The sequence below is a fragment of the Pempheris klunzingeri genome, chromosome 18 (genome assembly GCF_042242105.1).
Source record: "Pempheris klunzingeri isolate RE-2024b chromosome 18, fPemKlu1.hap1, whole genome shotgun sequence".
Classification (NCBI taxonomy): domain Eukaryota; kingdom Metazoa; phylum Chordata; class Actinopteri; order Acropomatiformes; family Pempheridae; genus Pempheris; species Pempheris klunzingeri.
The window spans coordinates 9,892,406-9,912,374 of record NC_092029.1 but is presented as its reverse complement, the minus strand read 5'-3'; the positions used below and the strand labels follow the sequence as shown (position 1 = coordinate 9,912,374).

Sequence of the window (19,969 nt, the reverse complement as noted above, 5' to 3'; positions counted from 1 at the left end):
TCCTCCTCCTCCTCCTGATCTTCCTCTCTCCCTAGCTCCCCAGCAGCTCCCAAAGTCATGCTCCAAACGGCTGCTTAAGAATCACAAAATCACACTGCATGAGATTTTTTCTTTCTGTCGTCCTTTGCGCCTTTTTAATTTTTTTTTTTTTTTTTTTTTTAAACCTTGTTGGTTGTCCACCCACCCACAACTTTTTTATCCTGTGAGAAGATCTGCAGCATTTTTAGTATGGAAAATCCACACATACATGTTCATCCGCACTTGCATGTACTCCAGCCCACGTAAGATCATTTTAGGACACAAATTTGTTTAGATTTGTTTTCTGCAACCGCACACCTACATACACACCCACAGACATGTACATAAACACACAAGACTTATGAGTCATTGCAAATGCTGGAACCCTGACAGGTATCTCTGAACTGAGGGATCATTATCCTGTAATAAACTGAGTCTTTCCTTTTATGGTTTGCTTCTTGTGAGTATCACCGGACTGTGGCTCCCCTAGTTTAAGTGACAACTTTTTTGCTGTAACTTATCATTATGGCGTAAATGCTTATTGCAGAGTTTAATGGCTGTAGAATAATGACACCATTTGTGTTTAGATTGGTTCCCAATAAAGCTTCGCTTTCACTGTGCAATTCCATCTACCACCAGGGACGATCTAAAGGCACAATTTACAGCACAAAGGTAGCGTGCCAACCGTTGCACAAACCACCATTCAGTTGGGTTTCTTTCTACTGAATTGGTAAATAACACAACCCGCTCACTCATTAATACAACTGGATGTCTTACTGTTCCTTCACCATAGCCCTGAGATCTGAAACAAAGAACATGTTCTCTTGCGGTGGCCTTTCTAAAATGAGCAGTGGTGAAAGTTACTAAATTGCCTTCTGATCTTCGGTTCCCTCATCTCAAAGTCAGTGAGTGTTTTGAATGGGCTTTTTGTTAGATGCCTGAAAAAAGGTCTGTGGTTAAAACAAGCTTAAGAGATTTTTACGTTTTGTTCTACAACATAAAATACACCGTCCTGTGATTGACTGGTGACCTGTTCAGAGACGTACCCCGCCTCTCGCCCAGTGTCAGCTGGGATTGGCTCCAGCCCCCACACGACCCTTTATGGATAAATGGCATGGATAATGAATGTATGAATGAAATGCATCAGTAAATACACCACTGTTGAGCTAACGAGTGGCTAAATGAGACTACTGAGGTTTTCAGGGACATTAAGCACCAACACACCGAACACAGAGTCTCATCTACTAACAACTCCACCTTTACAGCCTCTAGTTGTGTTTATGCTCACACTCTTGCAAGCTATTGTAACTCAAATTTTCCAATGGGTAGATTTATCAATTTATAGGGTTTTTTTTCAAATTGTTTGAAAAAGCTTAGTTGTGGTCACATTGGAGTGATGTGATGTGTGGTGTAGCTTGTTTATACTATATAGCCTAATATTAGCTTTTTACTTCTGGCAATAACATTTCGCTTCAAAAATCATAGCAGTTGTGTTCATTTGTGAAGATTGTCACGCTAAACAAATGATTCAAGTGCCATAAACTTTTGTTTACCACAGAGCTTATTTTCTGCAATAATTCAAGATCCAGTGGAAGAGACCTCTGGAGCAATGCTAACTTCTGGTTTGGCCTAAAAGACAAGCAGCACTCTATAATACCACTTGGAAACACTAGTGGGGGAAAGCTGAAAAGTTTAAAACTTTAAAGACTAATTTGAAAGAGTTTGCTCTAATGTGCTGTGTCTGTGTGACCTTCAACATGTCACATTGTCGCAAGCTGTTCATATTTACAGCGTGAGGTGGGACGTACTTGTGAACTTATTGGTGTGCGATGAAAAAAATCACGCTGAAGTCTTTCTCGTGGCTTGAGCATTTTTATTCCCTCTATAGTCCCGTCATGTTGCTTCCACCATTTTGCTGGTTTTGGTATGTCTGAGGCTCTCTGTGTGCTTTGTAAGGTGGAGAGAGGGCTGCACTGAGTTTGGGAGGAGAAGAAAGGCCTTCAGTATCTCAGCCAAAATTATGTAAGTTACAGTTTCGGATGATCTTTTTCAGGCACATTTCTGTGTATGCTGGGGTTTTTTTTTTCTTCAAAATGATGACCAGACAGGCTGAAGCAGCTCCTCTGACTCAAATTACCCCAGGGTCAGGGTGAGTCGAGCTGCCTCATGTGGGATGGGATGCTTTTAATGAAAATTTAAAACCATGTTTTTCATTTTGGAGAGTCTACTGTAACTTAAGTAGGGTTCAGTCAATTACAGCCCAGACAGAAAGTATTTAGCTGATGGCCACTCTTTAGGTACAATTAACAAAAACAAAACAAAAAAGTTTTTTTTTAAATGCAATATGTTCCATGCCAGATGACTGATTTCACACTTGGAAATCATTTTAATAAACTCAGTCAGGGAGTCCCAAAACAACATTATTTTGGCTGATTGCTTGTCTTGTCGACACATCCAAAGTGATGCCCCAGAAAAAGGTAACATTTTAAAACAGGGGGGGGAAAGGAGGGAGGTAAGAAGATAAAAGTGAGTCAGGAGAAGTGAGAGAAGCTTCCTGTCCTTTTTCCCCCAGGCTGAGTAGGAGCAGATTGTTCAGCCTAAGGTTGGACATGCTCAGGGGTTTTGTGAATGAAATGGATGCCTTGGCGCCGCGCCCGTACATTACACAGCTAGGTTTTCTCCTGTCTTCCTTCCCATCCCTCCCCCGCTGCCCTCTCTCCCTCCTATTCATCAGGAGACTTCCCAGACTGCAACATGTTGGAGTCCAGTTACCATCACTTAGCAACTCCCAGGAGTCATCGGCTCTCTCTGATGCTCTCTCGCTCTCTCTCTCCCGCTGTCTCTTTGACTCAATTTAATTCAAATAAGCTTTGAATTATTGTTAAAATACTGTGCTGTTGAAGCAATATACTGTGCAGTCTGTTCAGTCATATGTATGTGTTTATTTTTTACTGTAAAATTAAAGGCCTACTCTTACATTTCAAAAGGCAGAGAAAAAGAAAAGCACAACATTCTAGTGTTGATACAAAACCTTTAAAATAAAAAATATATCGTTTGAATATAATTTGTAATATTAATGCAATAATTATTTCATAGTGTTAATTGCATTGTGTGAGATGTGAGGTGATGCTGATATGTTGTATATTTACTATTACCTTACCTTTACTATTTACTATTTACCTTGTGTACATTTTGTATATTTGCATCATATTTGTATATTTGCATTATATTTTGTGTATTTGTATTTTTACAAATTTTTATATATATATTATTTTTTTTTTATTATTTCATTTTTCTTTTCACTGTAAATGAAAATTGTTATTTTCGATTTCTGATGTAGCTGTTGTGTATATGTGAATTTCCCCTTTGGGGGATGAATAAAGGTGCATCTTATCTTATCTTACTAACTATAGATATGGTATCATTTTCTTTCTTTTGCTGCAGTGGAAAATAAATAAAGATGCAGGGTTGTCAACTGATTGAAAAGAATATGTAATAAATCACAAAATTTGCTGCAATTAATCATGGTTAATCATTTTTATCTTCCTTGAGACTTAAGCTTGTAAAAATGTATATTCAAATGTAAGATTGCAGCATTAATGTAGAGTCAACACAAAATAACTATATTTATATTAAAATACTGTTGTTTAATACCATACGATGAAACCATCAAGATTATCAAAACTGACCACCAGCTTGAAGGGTATATTTCTTACAACAGAAATAATAACAAAACCCAGTGCCAGTGAAATTTCAAAAGCGTCAAGATCACTGATATTAGATATCAGCTTATAAGGCGATCATTGCTTATATGTACTAAAATGTAACCCCTCCATAGCATTTGGCATGGATTGAAACAAACCACTTTAAGATCTGTAGGGTTGCAGTTCTGTCTTCTATCTCTTATTCCAGACGTTACAGTGAAGGCTGAACAGCAATCAGGGAGCCACACCCACTTCACAGAGCCACACACACAGAAACAAACAGAGCCACACAGCAGGAGACACAAGGGGAACGGGTCTGAGATAAAAGGTTTCACATTTTTGAGCAATAAAGCTGAAAAAATAAGTGATATAAACGGCACTAGAAGCACTTACAAAAATTCAACTCCTTCATTTGACAGTAGGAATATATATTAACTTATCAAATAATGCTTTCATGATATTTATATATTTGGGGCTATTAAAGTACAAAAATCAATTCCATCTTAGATGTATCATCTCCACCCTGACCATTACTTACCGCTTCTTCTCATTCACTTACTCAGCCCATATTTACAGGCAAACACATACTCACGCAGCCTATTTAAACTCTCATCCAGACAACCACAGACCCTCTCTTCTTTCTTCCTACCTCTCCCTCTGTGTCTGTTGTGAACTTAAAGTGCTCTGTCGTGGTAATGGCCAACCTGTGTTTCACCATGTCACATGACATGTGGAACAAGCCTTGATGGAGACAAACATGGCTCCATTTAAGTTTACCAGCGTTCTCGCTCTCTCACATGATTAGAGTCAGTGAAGCTATGTTGAGCAGTGTTACTGTAATTTAATAGCTCAACAAAACACTTAACTCTGTTTAAGCGTTTCACTTCACTGGACCACAGTTTAAAAATAGATGTGGCTCTTAGGAGGTAAAACACCAGTTCTGCACTTTATCTCTTAACTAGGTATCCTGGAAACAGACGACTAAAAATACAAATCATCTGTACAGACTGATAACAACAGTAACTGGCGAAGACGGCCACTGCATGCGTGTTTTGATTGATCCTAACCTGAGAACATCATGACAGGTTAAATATAAAGTTATGAAGCTACAGCTAGGAGGCAATTAGCTCAGCTTAGCATTAAGACTTGGGGCAAGGAAAAACAGCTAGCCTGGTTTTGTCTGAACATTAAAAAAAATAAAATAAAAAATATATACACACACATACATATACATATACACACACACACACATATATATATATATATATATATATATATATATATATATATACACACACACACACCTAACAGCACTGCTGAGACTTACAAATGATTGCTTTATACTGTATCTTATTTGTTTAATCCATATACAAGCCAAAGTGTAAAAACATTAGGTTGTGGTTTTATGGGGGGTTGTGTGGTGGACTGTTTCTTGGCCGGGAGCAGTGACTCTAACTCAAGTCAACTCAAGCTAACTGACCGTAGCCTCATATTTAATGGACAGACATGAGTGTGTTATCAAGCTTGTCATCTAACTCTAATCCAGAGAGTGAATATGTGTATTCTACAAAATGCTGAACAGTGTCATCATGGTATGAATGGATGTTATGAGGTGGACTCCTCTCGGGTATCGTCTCCCTGCTTCAAAATTGTGAGAATGTGCTGCTTCTCTGTCTTCAGTGACAATAATCTTAAACTGATTGTTTGGCAAAATAAGACACCTGAAGACATCATTCTGGGCTTTAGGAAAGTGGGTATTTTTTCCCTATTACAGACCAAATGACTAATCAATTAATAAAAAAATAAAATCACAGATTAATCAATAATAACTAGTTGCAGCCCCTATGGGATTATTTTTTACAGCAAATGGAGAGTCTAACAAGCATCTGCTGATGCTAGACTTTTTGCTCTCTCATTAATATCTGTACATTCAAACATGTGAAAGCAGTGACGGCAGTGAAAAGCAGCATCTACATGACACCAACATAAGTAAACTACTTCTCAAACCTTTAGAGCTCAGGCTGACTTTGAGCAGAGTTGCATTATGTATTTTAAAATTTTTGACTACTGAATTTCGTCAAAGAAGGACTTCGTGCCAAACATCACAGATGAGGGGCTGACAGTGTGTAGGACTTTCGGTTCCTCCTCAAGTACTTGAGAAGTAAGAATTCATCTGCCAGCGGCCGCTTCACTGTAATTGTTGTGCGTATGATAATAGAGAAGTTGAATTTTAGACAAATTCAGCCACAGTCTTATACACTAAATGTACGAGATTTGCACCTGTCAGACAGTGTACTGTGTGACATCCCTCAAAGATTACACCACTATCTTAAAAATATTTTGATAAGAACACATCCCTCTTGTCATGTTGTCAGTACATCATACATACTACACTCTTTTCCCCTGTTTTTTTCCAACACACAGCAGGTATCCCACATCAGAGCCCTTTTCCTTTTCACCCTGAGGCACACACAAGGAGATATAGCTGCTATCATATACACAGACTGCTTTTATTGATACGACAAGTATTAGTGCATGAGGGATGTTTGCGTCCGTTCAAGCAGCCAATCATTTACTCCTCGCACTGATGAAGTCTCCTCACAGGGGGCAGAAGTCTAGATCCGGTGTCCGGAGGGGGGGCTTTGCCTTGTCAGCATCCGATCTTCCTTGCATAGATTCATGGAAGAAAGGAAAGGTTCCCAGGATACTTCGATCGATCGCTCTGGCCCCATCCCCCGCATCTCTTTTTTCCTCTATCTTCCACCTAACCATCCCCCATCCCAGAAAGGTAGAGCAGGAGTTCCTCTCATCCTAGCTGAATCTGTATGTGTGTGTTGTGTCTGCTTCGCTGTGTGTGCTTGCATGTTTGTGTGTGCGCATTTTTAAGAGCTGGAAAAGCTGACACTATGAATCCAGGCAACTCAGAGGATTTATATCATATTGTGTTAGCCAGTGCATGGGTGATGGGAGGAAGCTGTTTACGGGGATGAAAATGCTGGAATGGGCAGGCGAGATTTTTTTTTTTTTTCCAACACACAGCTTTGTGTGTCTGTGTATGTCTCTCAAGGAAGCTATGATGACTCCTGTTTTTTTCCTCATTGTCAGTAGCTATATCTGTTTATATATCTGTCTCAGACTGCTGTGCAGCCCCACTGCACTAGTGCCTGTCTGTGACCTTAAAGTACCCCGCATAGCTAAAGTATCCCTGGATTAGTTGTTATGGTGGCCACTTAATGTGCTTTCTCTCTCTGTCTGTCTCTCTCTGTCCGTCTCTGCGCCTGCCAGGCTGATATTTTGATCTGTCACAACAGGTTTTTCTCAGCAGGCCTGTCAGTGACTAGCAGTTGGGGTCTCGCACATATGCTTTGTGTCATTGGATCCCCTCAGGTTAGCATGGGACTCGGGCTTTCCCATAGTGACACTGTCTGATGGTGTGAAGTCTGGTGTAAAAATGTGATTTTGTGTGTGTGCACACACATATGTCTGTGTGACAGTTTTTTCTTTCTTTTTTTTTTGAATCAAAGTATGTGCAAACACATTTTATCACATTTATCTAATTATGTGTGTGTGACAGAGAGGAAGAAAGTCGGAGAGAGTGTGCACACTTATACTGTTGTGTAAGACTGAAAATTTGATAAGCTTGTTGAAATTGATCCTGTAGTCTGTGCGCCCCTTTGCCTTTCTCTGAGTCTGTGTGTGTGTGTGTGTGTGTGTGTAAGTTGTGTATCCTTATAAGCCTCAGTAGCAACCGCAGTGTCACTTATGATGGATGAGGTGACATATACTGCATGTCAATAATGAGCTAGCACGCTTTCCTCTCATACATTCACACCTTCCTCTTAGAGCTGGGCTCCTATCTTTCAAATTAGCACGTTATGTGACTAATCTTCCTCTCCAGTCAGCGCGCCTGTGAAAATAGGGCAGTTTTGAGACTGCTGTGTGTGGGAGCTTTCCGCATTTTCCCGGGGGTATATTCCCTAAAGAGGAAGATTAATATATCAATGGATGACTTGATCATAGTCAAACATATACATATGCGTGCGTGTGTGTGTGTGTGCGTGTGTGCCCGTGCGTGTGCTTGTGAGTGAGAGCATGTGCACAGTTCTAGGGGAGCCGCCTCCTTTATTTGCATGTCTGGAGCGAACATCTATCATCATCATCAAGGCACTGCAAAACAGTGAGGCAGACAGGCGCCGCCGACGCTCTCAGGAGAGAGACTGAACACACTTTCAAACCTTTACCGCAGCGATATCAAACGTTTCCTAAATGCCTTCACCTCAGGGCAAAGGCACACAACGCACACGTATGCACATGCACAGATGCAAACAGACAGATCCTGCTTCATATCATTTTTTCTCTCCTCTTGCTGACTGTGGATGTATTTTCCCATTATTCACCTCATCACAACCAGACATCATCACAAAGATGGGGTAGAAGAACACCTGAGGAAACATCCTCCAGCACTAAATGATAATTACATAAAAGACATCAAATCCTCACCATTAAAAGGCTCTTTCCCTTCATCTACAGTGTATTTTTTTGAATACTGATGGCCAGACTGGCTCGATCCATTTTTGGGAGCCGGAGGGGATTACTGGGCAGTGCAAAAAAGGAGAGGGGAACGCTGAAATGGTACAGCCTGATAGATAGAGGAGCAAGAGACAGTGTGTGTGAGCGGAATAGTAAAAAGAGCCCCCAAGACGAGGGGGGGTGTGGGGGTGCGGAGGTTGGGGGGGGGCTTGGGAGGGTGGGGTGGGGGGGTTGCATGGTGGGAGGAAGGGAGCGAGAGCGAAGGAGGGAGGAGTATGGTGGAGTGGAGGCACAGAGCCAGAAAATTGCATTGCGTGCTCGGTGATTAGTTTACCTCCTGGGTCTCATTCTCTCTCACTCCCCTCCTCTCACTCTCCTCTCACTCCCCAGGTTCCACCAGGTTCTCTCTACCTCTAGTATCTTTCCTTGTGTCTTTGTCTTGCCACTTTCGCTGCCTCTCGCCTCCTTCCACTTCCTCTGTCACTACATCACACTGTCACTTCTCTCTATTCTCTCCTCCTCTCGCCTGCTCTTCTCCACTTTCTTGGCGGTTATCTCCACCGCTTCTCCTCTCTATCTCTACCCCCACCCCCCCACCCCCCTCTCTCTTCTTTTCCTGTGCTGACTTGGCTCTTGCCTCCATTCTTGTGTTGTCTTCAGGCCTTGAAAAATGCATAATGCCACCTGCATGCAAGCCCATCAAACCTTGCAAAAAAAAAAACACTGTGAGGTGATCAGGTATTTTTGGTTACGTGATAGAAGTGGCAAAAACTGACAGGCACGAAGGAGATTTACACAGAGAACTTTCAATCAGTCGGTAAGTCAGTATTTTACAGCCATAAGCCAGCTCTGCTAATTATAGTCTTAAGAGCAATAAACATGAGCTTCAAGTGTCTCGCACAGCACAACACTGAGTGCTGACGCTGAATGGAAGCCAGCCTCAGCACGGCCCTTTTTGGTTTGGTGCTCTTTGAAAAGCAAGTGGGTCAAGCCTTTTCTTCTTAATCCGTACATAATCTGGCCCTTCCTCTGGTTGAGGAGCAGCCACAAAAACAGTACCGGGAGGGTGGGGAGACAGAGAGTGATAGACAAACAGCAGGAAAGGGGGAGAGAAAGAGGATTTCACCCCTGGCTGTCGGGGTATTTCTCTCCAAAGAAAGTGTTTTACGGTAGCAGATGGCCACAGAGTAACAAATTACTGTAATGACGATCTATCCTAATACTTAAGATCATTCTGTCAAATATTGTTTAGCCATAAAGCCATACAGCAGCATGTTTCATATGTGTGTGCCTCTGCAGCACATTTGATATAAAAAGCAGTGAAACCAGCTGCAACGTGCCGTGTGTTCGAGAGGGTTATTCAAAAATATCACTGCAACTGACACTTTAACCTTTAAAAAACAAACAGCAAATCAAAAAGCTTTTGCCAACCATGTCCTTAAAAAACCCAAATCAAAAAGAATGAATATGGAGAGTGGAGTCCATCCCAGCATGCAGTGAGTGAGAAGCAGGGTACTGCACAGCTTAAAAATCTTAGAATCTCGCTTATCAATTAATGTGGCATTTTTCAAGTTCGGGTTTCTCAGTTGTGAGATTTGCTGCTTTAGTTTAACTTATGTGATATTGAAATGAATATCTTTGGGTTTTGGAGTGATTATCAGACAAAACAAGGCATTTGGAGACATCACTCTGCGCTTTAGGAAACTATGACGCTCTTACATGGTTCAGCAGATTGATCAAAGGAACATTTACATTCCTGTAAACACAAAATGAGTGTTTTGAATAGAAGAGTGCGTTTCCCTCTTAGTTTTAGAGTTCAGGTGAAGGTGACTGCAGGTTTGGTTTATTCTTTCAGTTTCTGTGTAATCTCCACCTGATAATGCTGGTCGGAGCCACATTATGTAGTTTTAATTTTAACTGTTGAATCAAATCAATCATTTAATTAAGCTTGGCCTCCATTTGATTACCCATCTGGATATTGGATAGTGCAGTCCCATTGCTGTTGATAGCTGCTACTGCCCAGCTGAAGTAATCAATAGCATTCTGTATCTGAAAGGCGAGGCAGCGTCCCTTCTCTTCACCGCTGATACAGAATCTGTGCCTCCTTATCGTTCCTTAGTTCATTATTGGAGAATGACCCCAAATTATCTTTGATCAGCATGAATCTCTGGCTGCTGTCCGTCTAAAGGCAGAAGGGCCTTGATCACATCACTAGTGTCTCTTCTCTTCTTGCTCTTACATTGTCCACTTCTCTTCCTGTTTACTTTCTCATATCCTTTCTATTCCCTTTCTTCTCCTCCTGCCTCACCCACTATCATCTTACACCCTTTCCTCCCATTGCTTTTTTTTTAATACCCACTTTTCTCTAATTTGCGCTCGTCTTAGTGGTGGCACAATGTCACGTGATGACAGTGCAATGAGTTGGGGTACCTGAGGACCGTTGCTAATGGTGACAAATGACTGGCTGTGCAGAGAGGAAAAGAGAGAGTGCAGCAGCAGAGAGAAGAGCTACCACACATGCTGGGGGTCAGTGTTTTCTGCACAGACAGAGAAAGGGAGGAGAGAGCTTTTTGACACTGCCACATGAAACGAGAAACAATATCAGTTTTCCTCAGCATCTGAATCACCTGAATCTTTCAGAGAATAGTTTGATGCTCTAGAGAATATGCTTGTTCGCATTTTTGCAGAGTTAGATGAAAAGATCCGTAGCCAGGAGACCGTTAGCTTAGCTTAGCATAAAGCCTGAATTATTTCTTGCCCAAGTGCAGAATGCCTCATGTCTTGTCGTCACGGTTAAGTTGCCAGGTAACCAGGAACCAAGAAACAGCACGAATTGACGTATTGCAAAACCGCGTGTTGGCTATAATGTTTCATATATATTATTACTTTAGAGATACTAGTCGGTAGTCGTTTCCCTTTGGTTAGAGCCAGGCTAGCTATTTCTCCCTGATTCCAGTTTCAATGCAAAGTTAACTATATCACGACTGTAGCTGCATATTTACCTGAAAGATATGAATTTATAACTTTTGACAAAACAGCAGTTCTCTTTGCTTGCTGACAATTTTACTCTGGTGCTACAGGAAAGAAAATAATACAGGCAAACTTATTTCAGTAACATTATAAATTCTTTGTTCCCATGATAATAAAAAAGAACTTTGAGTGGCTACTGCAATGGTTGTGAAAGTTATAGCTTAACGCAGATAAACTAAACTGGTATAGTTTGCAAGATGCCAACAATATCACATCATGATGTCAATGAGTCTAACTGGTATTTGTGACCTTTAAGAAAAGTGTTTATCATAAATCATGTCTTCAAACAGATACATGAAATGATGTATATACATGTGAAGTGTTATAATTACAGCGATAATGTTTAGTCAAAACGTCAGAGGTGGTTAACCAGTAAACACTCTAAGAAGTGACAGGGTGGAGCGGAGTTGACACAGCATCTCTCATCTCGGCTTGCCGCGCCCCATCGCTTTCAGCTTGCATCATGTCAGCCTAGTCTCCATTCAACAATCCAGCAGCTCTCGGTGTAGGAATAGCCCAAAGGCACTGGTCACAGATCGTTGTGTGTTTGTATGTAAGTGCATCTGACTCGCCTGTGGGACTCAGATCCCGACTCAGCCAGCCTTTCATCCAGGGCTATTCACCGCCATAAGGAGGATAAAGACATATCTGATGTAGGATCAGTGGTACACTCTTAAAGGGGAAGCCCATTGAGCCACCTTGAGCCACAAACTGTTTCTGGAAAGTGCAAAAATCCAGAGTCTTGACATACATAACTGTTAACATTTCTGGACAATACCTTTGTTGTAATTTCATTTCCTATTCATGTCCTCTAGAAACTAAGATGCTGAGTTGTAGAGCTGTTTGCTGTAACAGTTTTCTTTGGCACTGTACAAATTGGCGAATGATGAATAACACAACACTGACATCACTGCTAGACTCCTGCTGGAGCTGTGATACTTTCATTCACTGTAAAGGGCAAAAGGATGGCAGATTTGTGCGATGGCCTTCTGAGGTGTCCTTGAGCAAGAGACTGAATCTGCGCCAGTTTTTTTATCGCTGACCCGTAATGCCGAACTCTCTATGGCTGAGTGAAAAGACGACTTTCTCTTTCGAGAAATCACTAGACATGCTTTTCATACACAGACAACCGTTTGTGTGTTCTCACTGCCGCCGTCCCAGAGAGGTAATGCGCTTCAAGAGACGGGAAAATCTCTCTACGCAATTCAATAGGTTGTACACTAGCATCTTAAAAACGTATAGGTGCAGACTTTAAAAGCAGTGGGCATGGAGTTTTTGATTAACAATCCAAACTACCAATATGAACTACAATGTAAAACAAGGAAATGCAGCAAATTCTCAACTTTAAGATATTTTTTTCAAATGGAGGCCATTTTGAAACAATATTCTTAGAAAACATAAAGAGCCATGTTGGTTGGTGCTTTCTTAAGTTGCATTCACGATGGATAGAATTGCTAATATAATGTGACTGGATGAAAGATGAAGAAAGGACCAAAAAGGAAGAGACAGAGCCACTCAGCACAGGTAGAGAGGAAGAAGGCCACGGATAGGCAGTACCTTCTGTAACTGCTACCCCACTCCCACCCACACCCACACACCCTCCATCACTTTCCTCAGACAAAAAAAAAAAACAACAGCATCGAAAAAGAAGAAACATTTCCCCACACAGAAATTGAATTCTGTCTTGGAAGCGAGGTGGGAGAGACATGAAAGGGGAGAAAGACACAGAGAAATGAAGATATCGAGCCAAACAGGGAGAATTTGAATCTCCCTGATAAAGGAGGTTTAAACCTCATTGAGAGTCGAAGTGCGACCCCTCGGAGTGACTCAGGGTGTGACTCATTGCAGCTGGCATTGCATCCACCTTACACACACACACTTTTTCATAAACCCTCAGGCCTTATGTATGTTATGTGTCCCCCATGCTTAGTGTTCTGCCAGATTCCACCTGTTACCAGACGACGCATAAGCTGTGCTTCATGCTGCTGTAATAGTACTTGTGATCTTCTTATGAATCAGCTTATGACAAGATATGAATGCAGTCTGAGCTGCTGAGCCTTCCCACGAGCATTACTTCAGAGACAGATGCTGTTAAACTTGGCTAGGTGTGTGTGTGTGTGTATGTGATCAGTCTAACCACCCACTCAAGGGATTAGTGTAAGGGTGGTTGGGTGACTCATCGGTCAATGACTTTGGAGGAGAGGAAGGAACAACATGGCCAAGTTGTCCACATGGTGTGTGTGTGTCATTCCACCTGTCCCTCACTGCAGCTCATACTCAGATCTCAAAATGTTTTCTCGTGCAAAGCTTGTAATCACAGTTTCATGACTCTAGCAGGGCTTAAACGCAGATGTCCTTCAGGTTATCACTTTCAGATACAAGTAAACCTTGTGGTTGTGAACATTACTTGTGTTTGTGATTGTGTGTGTGTGTGTGTGTGTGTGTATGGGGGGGGGGGTAATGGTTGCCTGTGTCTCGACAGCAATGGCAGACGTCTGAGCTTGGAACACGACCCCAGCACAGCGTCGAGCTGTTAGGCCATGCGTACGCTGCTTAACGAGCCATGAGCGATTGCTATGATCCTGCCACAAATAATTCATGAGGAGCCCTGTAGAGGAGCTATGGAGCTAAAAGGGAAGGAGGAAAGCTTCAAGGAATGGACCAAAGCCTAAGTGGAGAGAGGGCGGGAGGCGAGGGGAGGAAGACAGGGAGAGATTCATCTGACAAATGTGTCTGGAATAAAAAGGAAATCCCCTATTACCTTCAGCACTGACAAGCGTGCTTGTGCACACACGTGTGTGTGTGTGTGCTTATTTTTAGAGAACCATTTGTGTTACTACATCACACAAGGCACAATGGGAGTGTTAACAGTGTGCATCACAATCGCGGGATGTGTGTGAGATTCTTGTGAAGGCATGCACTGGGTGTGTGTGTGTGTGTGTGTTGGAGACGTGATGGAGTGAGTTCAGATTTTTCTGACAGCTGTGAAACCTAGAGTGTTCAACTGTACAAGTTTTTTTTTTCTTTTTTTTCTGAAACCAAGGAGAATATGAGCTAACAAACTTTATTACCAGAGAGGAAAAGGGTGGATGTGAATGTGTACAGTGAGAAGTCCTATTTACCTTCACTGCACATACTGTAGGCTGCAGGTTCAAAATGACGCCAAACAAAATAGTTATTACCACTGCACAAGGAATTACATGATACATGTACAAGGATACATTTTAGCAACTTTTCCTCTTGTACCACCATCAGGTCAGAACTGCCATTGGTCCAACACTTCATTTTATCAGCAAAAACCTACAAAACTAATGTCATTCCCATTCATCTCAGCTGTACTTTGTGTTTAGGTCTAACCAACAAACATTAGTATTCCAACATGCTAAACTAAGATGGAGTGCATGGTAAACATTACACCTGCTCAATATCAGCACGTCGTGCATTGTCACTGCGAGCATCACAGCACGCTACCGGCTGCATTCAGCTCAAGACACCAATGTGCCGTAGTACATCTTCACAGAGCTGCTAGCATGGCTGTAGACTCTTGTTTTTTTAAAGGGAGACGGCTACAGAGGCCATGAAGATTACTGTTTCTGACGGAGGCACCACAGACCAGTGAGACGTGTCAGTGGAACACACAGACTAATGGAAATTGGGGGATGGAGACAAAGGGCCTGTGTAGGTCTCTGTGCCATGTCATTAGTGAGGGAGAGGGGTTGACTTGCTCCATCTGACATTTACCAGTCCAACTGAAAATGTCACGAAATGCCAGCCTTTACCTCTGGATATAATGGTGCCTCTTACAGCCCAGAGCTATTGATCCCAAAAAACTTTTGTCCATTTTGCCCCCTGTCTTGTTCTCTCTGTCCACTGCTCCATCCCAGCGCTCCTACATTTCCTCGCCAAGCCATACCACTCTCTGTTGTTGCACCAGCAGCTTTGGCTCTGTGGGTAAACAACAGAAACAGAGGAGATCCTGGGGGGATATTTTGTGTATGTTTGGATACAGTAAAGCATGGATGATGGATGGATAACACAGCTGCTAAAATGTACCTAATTCTATGGGTAGTTTCTCAGCTCTCTACACTGATATTGTAGCTTTGGTTTCATTCCCATCTTTAGGGAATCTCTGGCATTCTTTTCGGGTTAGCTAATTGACGGACCGACTGACAGACTGAAACCATGTAGTGGTTTGCCAACTTTTGTGAGAAACAGAAAAGGGAAGCAGAGGGATCTTTGTTGTGGGCAGAAAAAAAGACCAATCTAATTTATTTTCCTGGTTTGTGCCTGGTGTTTTATTTCCCAATGAATGTCACATTTAGATATCTTTTTTTGGGATCTCTCACCAGAGCAGGCTTCATTTCCTGGCCTTAGTGATCACAAGGAAAGTGTCTGACTGTGATGTGATCTCAGTAAACAATGAATTAAATAGGAATTCCGCAAAAGTAACAACCATGAATTCATTTTCTTGAGATCAGAGAAATGTGTCAAACCAAAAATAATGTCTCATGGTTGTAATTATTTTGTAATCCCAGGAAAACAAAGTGTATGTCAAGATCATTAATTCATTTGTATTATTTGTTTTTTTGCACCAGATGTATGTCATGTCCCCATTATCATATTTAACTGAAGCTCTGGTGAGTTGTTTACAGTTGCATTGTATGTATAGAGAATAGGACCTGTTAATGCTTAAATCTTAGCCAATACAATAACCAAAAGCAATCAGACCGTACGAGGCGATGCATTCTTTACAGTGCACCGTTCCCAACCTCATTTCAAATTAAACAGTAATCTCTTCCCGTAATGCAGAAGCTAATTATGTTGAAAACTACTCATAAGCATTTTCTGGTTTTGTTTGTTATGCTGCAGTGATTTTTTGTCTCACTTTAAGGAACTGAATTTAGATCTATGGCCTCTCAATTTGTTTTGGGGAGTGCGACTGTCTAGTCTATTTCTGTCCTCGCTACACTATTGTCCTCGGTTGACTGCCTTCACATCAAGTACTGGATTTATTTGGCCACTTTATCTGCCCAGCTCAGGCAGATAGGCCCTGCAGCTACCACCCAATATGCATTGGCTGAAGTCACTGTTAAAATAACTATAAACCACTATAACTGTCATACTGGTTTCAGTGATTGTTTTCTCTACAGCCAGACTTGAGTTAACATGTTTGTAGAGCTACAGTTGTTTACAGAATGAGGAGGATAAAAGCCAGACAGAATGCTGCTTTCCTCCTTTTTCTTGTCTTGATTGTCTTTTTGTGGAGTGGATTGATGTTTTTCACCAGGCATTTCCAAGCGTGTGGTGTGACGTTCCTGCCCACCGCTTCAGTCCACTAAATGTTTTCCTCATCATTGTTTACTTGTCCTCTTCTGCGCACGTTAATTGGAGGCTCCAACTGCAGCGCTCCATTTCCAAATCCATACCCGGAGATTATGATCTTAATTAGCTATATCACAGCCCTGAGCATATTACATTTTTGCTAGGCAGTACACAGTGCCCCTCGGTGTCTTGTCCTTTAAAAAAAAAAAAAAAAAGTAAGCAGTGGTACAGCTTTGGTTGCAACACGAGCTTGATTCAATTAGCCGCCACTTCTCAGCTGCATTACCTACCATCTCCCTGGCTTCACCGGAGTCACTTCACCATTATGAAACCCCATTAGTCATGAAAATAGCCAGTCCAGCAGCTGACAATATGGGTCATGTGGTGCACTCAAGAGAATGATGATGGCCTTGCTTACTATATGCATCCTGTAACAAGTTCAATAACCACACCTTCAGATTGCAGAATGTTTTTAATCAGACTGTACCAGTTTTCTCATCGCTGCTTTACACAAGGCAGTCATACTGTGGAGTCGAGCTGCGAAGACATACAAGACGTTACTCAGTGCCTGAGGAATGGATTGGTTTTATTATGACTTTTTGAGTGTTGTCTAGTTGGATGTAGAATGACGGACAAAAGAGTATATTCTGTTTTATTAATACCTCTTCGTGCTTTGAGAGCAAGCTGTTTGAACTCACAAAAGTTAAAGTGGAAATCGAAATCCACACATTCTTGTCAATCCATCTATTCATCAGTAAACATCTGAAAAGTGCCTTCAACCAATTCACAGTCCAATGATATATTCCTCATTAATGCAGACTGATGTATTCTGCTCCATATGAAAAGTGTAGCTAAGTGTGCCCTCTAGTGTTGTCAAAATTCAGCCATGTGCAGCTGTGCTGAACAGGGTATTTATGTGTTTCTTTGGGTAGCAAATGTGTAACATTGATACCAACGTATGTTTTTGTGCCTTTTGTATCAATACAGTGAAATATGTACTGTTAGATACATGGCAGATTGTTAGGATTGTCTTACGGCTCATCCTTTCTCTCTCTGCAGGTACATCCGCACCATGTATCTCGGCATACAAAGTCACAGGCAGAAGGAGAACCAGCGGCGCTTTTACTGGGCTATGATGTACGAGTATGCCGATGTCAACATGCTGCGATTGCTGGAGACCTTCTTAGAAAGCGCCCCTCAGCTGGTGCTGCAGCTCTGCATCATGATCCAGAGCAACAAGGCTGAGTGGCTGCAGTGTAAGGGGTTCCCTACGGTTCTATAGCAGCAACACCAGAGCCTGATTTAGTTTGTGTGCAGTTAAAGACACCTCTCATCTCCATTTTTTTTTTTTTTTTTTTGTATGTCCTGCTGTGTTTATCACATGATGCTGAGACGCTTCAAGATTTTACACCTGACAATCCATTTCCTGTGAAGTTTACGCTTCATTTTCAGTGTGCAATATTCACCACCATTGTATCCGATTTCCAGCATTTATTACTCTTGTTATTGAAAGCTCCTTTACAATTCCAGTTTCCTCATGCAATACAGCTCCCCAAGGAGGGCAATTCAATCATAACAAGTGATACCCTTCCCTGTCTGGGTGTCTATAGAAATGCCATCAATACATTTGCTGAGAGGCACCACGCTGCTGCTCTGCAGATAATCCTCTATCATTTTTCATGCAGCAGGTTACTGCTCTGACATATCTGCTGTCTCTACTATTGTACAAGTCTTAAGAAAACTGAATTGGTGCACTAAATGGAGACTGTGTTGACTGAATGACCTATGATGATCTTAGTAATAATGTGCCTTTCAAATTGTGATGGATTGCTTTAGCTGACCATAATTCTTTGGGTTTGGCTTTATAGTTGAAATGAACTGGATTTTTCTTTCAAGTTCTGACATTTTTAGAACCATATAACAGCATCTGCCGGTATCTCTCATTCTTTTCATGCTTGGTCTTTCTCTGCTTTTACTCTCTCTCTCTCTGTCTGTCTATATTCCCAGGTGTTTCTGCCATGTCCTCCCTCCTGTCCCTGGCCTGGGTGCTAGCCTCTTACCACAAACTCCTGCGTGACTCACGTGATGACAAGAAGAGCATGAGTTACAGAGGTGCCCTGGTGCATCTGTTCTGGCGCCTCTTTACCATCTCCTCACGGGTGCTCTCCCTTGCCCTGTTTGCCTCTGTTTTCCACATCTACTTTGGCATTTTTGTGGTGCTCCATTGGTGTGCCATGGCTTTCTGGGTCATCCATGGCGGCACCGATTTCTGCATGTCCAAGTGGGAGGAGGTACTGTTCAACATGGTGGTGGGTGTGGTCTATGTCTTCTGTTGGTTCAATGTACGTGAGGGCCGGACACGGTATAGAATGGTGGCCTATTACACAGTAGTACTGTTAGAGAATGCCATCCTCAGCTCCCTTTGGTATGCGTACCGCGACCCAGCCACCACTGACGCCTATGCCTCTTTTGCCCTCTGTGGCGTCTTCCTGTGCTTTGCCTCAGGTGTGGCCTGTATGGTTCTCTATTACGGGGTTCTACACCCCATGGGCCCTCGACTGAGGGTGCTGGCCAGCTCCTGTTGCGCTGAGCTGCTGTGGGGCCTTCCGTTACCCCCCGAGGCCGAGCCCATGGCTCCCACTCCAGGCCCCCGTGGCTCTCAGGCCACCCCCACACGGGGTCTGGCAGGGGAGCATCTGGAGTCAGATGAAACAGCCACGGACACCTGCCTTCCTGTTTTCCAGGTGAGGTCCACAGAGCCTGTGGATGCAGCTGGCAGGCCCATCCGGCCTGAGGGTCCTCTCATCAAGATAGACATGCCCAGAAAACGCTACCCAGCCTGGGATGCACACTTTGTGGATCGGCGCCTGCGCAGGACCATAAATGTGCTGCAGTACATTAGCCCTAATGCGGTGGGCATCAGGTATAGGGACGGTCCGCTTCTTTACGAACTCCTGCAGTATGAATCCTCCCTCTGAAGGCATCTTCTGTCATAGCTCTGTCACCTCCTCTGACACACAACAGTGCACATGGTTTCCTTTCTTTCATTTTGCTCTTCCTCCTCTCCAGATATTATCTCTCTCCATTCGACACTCTGCTTTCTCTTTCTCTCCTCTATGATCTTTCAGTTTTTCTGCAGGAGATATGTGTGTTTGGTCAACGGAAAAGCTGTCAAGACAGTCTAAACACACAGTCATGATTTATTTTTGGAAAAAAAACATACAGTACAGAGAGAAAATTATGAACCTACAGTATCTTATGTGATATATACAGAAGTCTCATATGAATCCCTCTACACTGATAGAGAAGGGTTCCGTATGAGTGTGTAGATAACATATGAATGTTTCATTATGAAATGTGTTTAA

General features: G+C 42.3%; 1 protein-coding gene across 1 annotated transcript in view; it reads left to right on the top strand.

The window, feature by feature from the left end:
- The window catches only part of xkr6b (XK, Kell blood group complex subunit-related family, member 6b), a 51,203-nt gene extending 31,621 nt beyond the window's left edge, over positions 1-19,582 (top strand). Inside the window, exons 2-3 of the mRNA XM_070849596.1 lie at positions 17,664-17,860; positions 18,612-19,582. Of these exons, the coding sequence (XP_070705697.1) occupies positions 17,664-17,860; positions 18,612-19,582 (1,168 nt within the window). The remainder of the gene's footprint in view (positions 1-17,663; positions 17,861-18,611) is intronic.
- Positions 19,583-19,969: the final 387 nt, after the last annotated feature.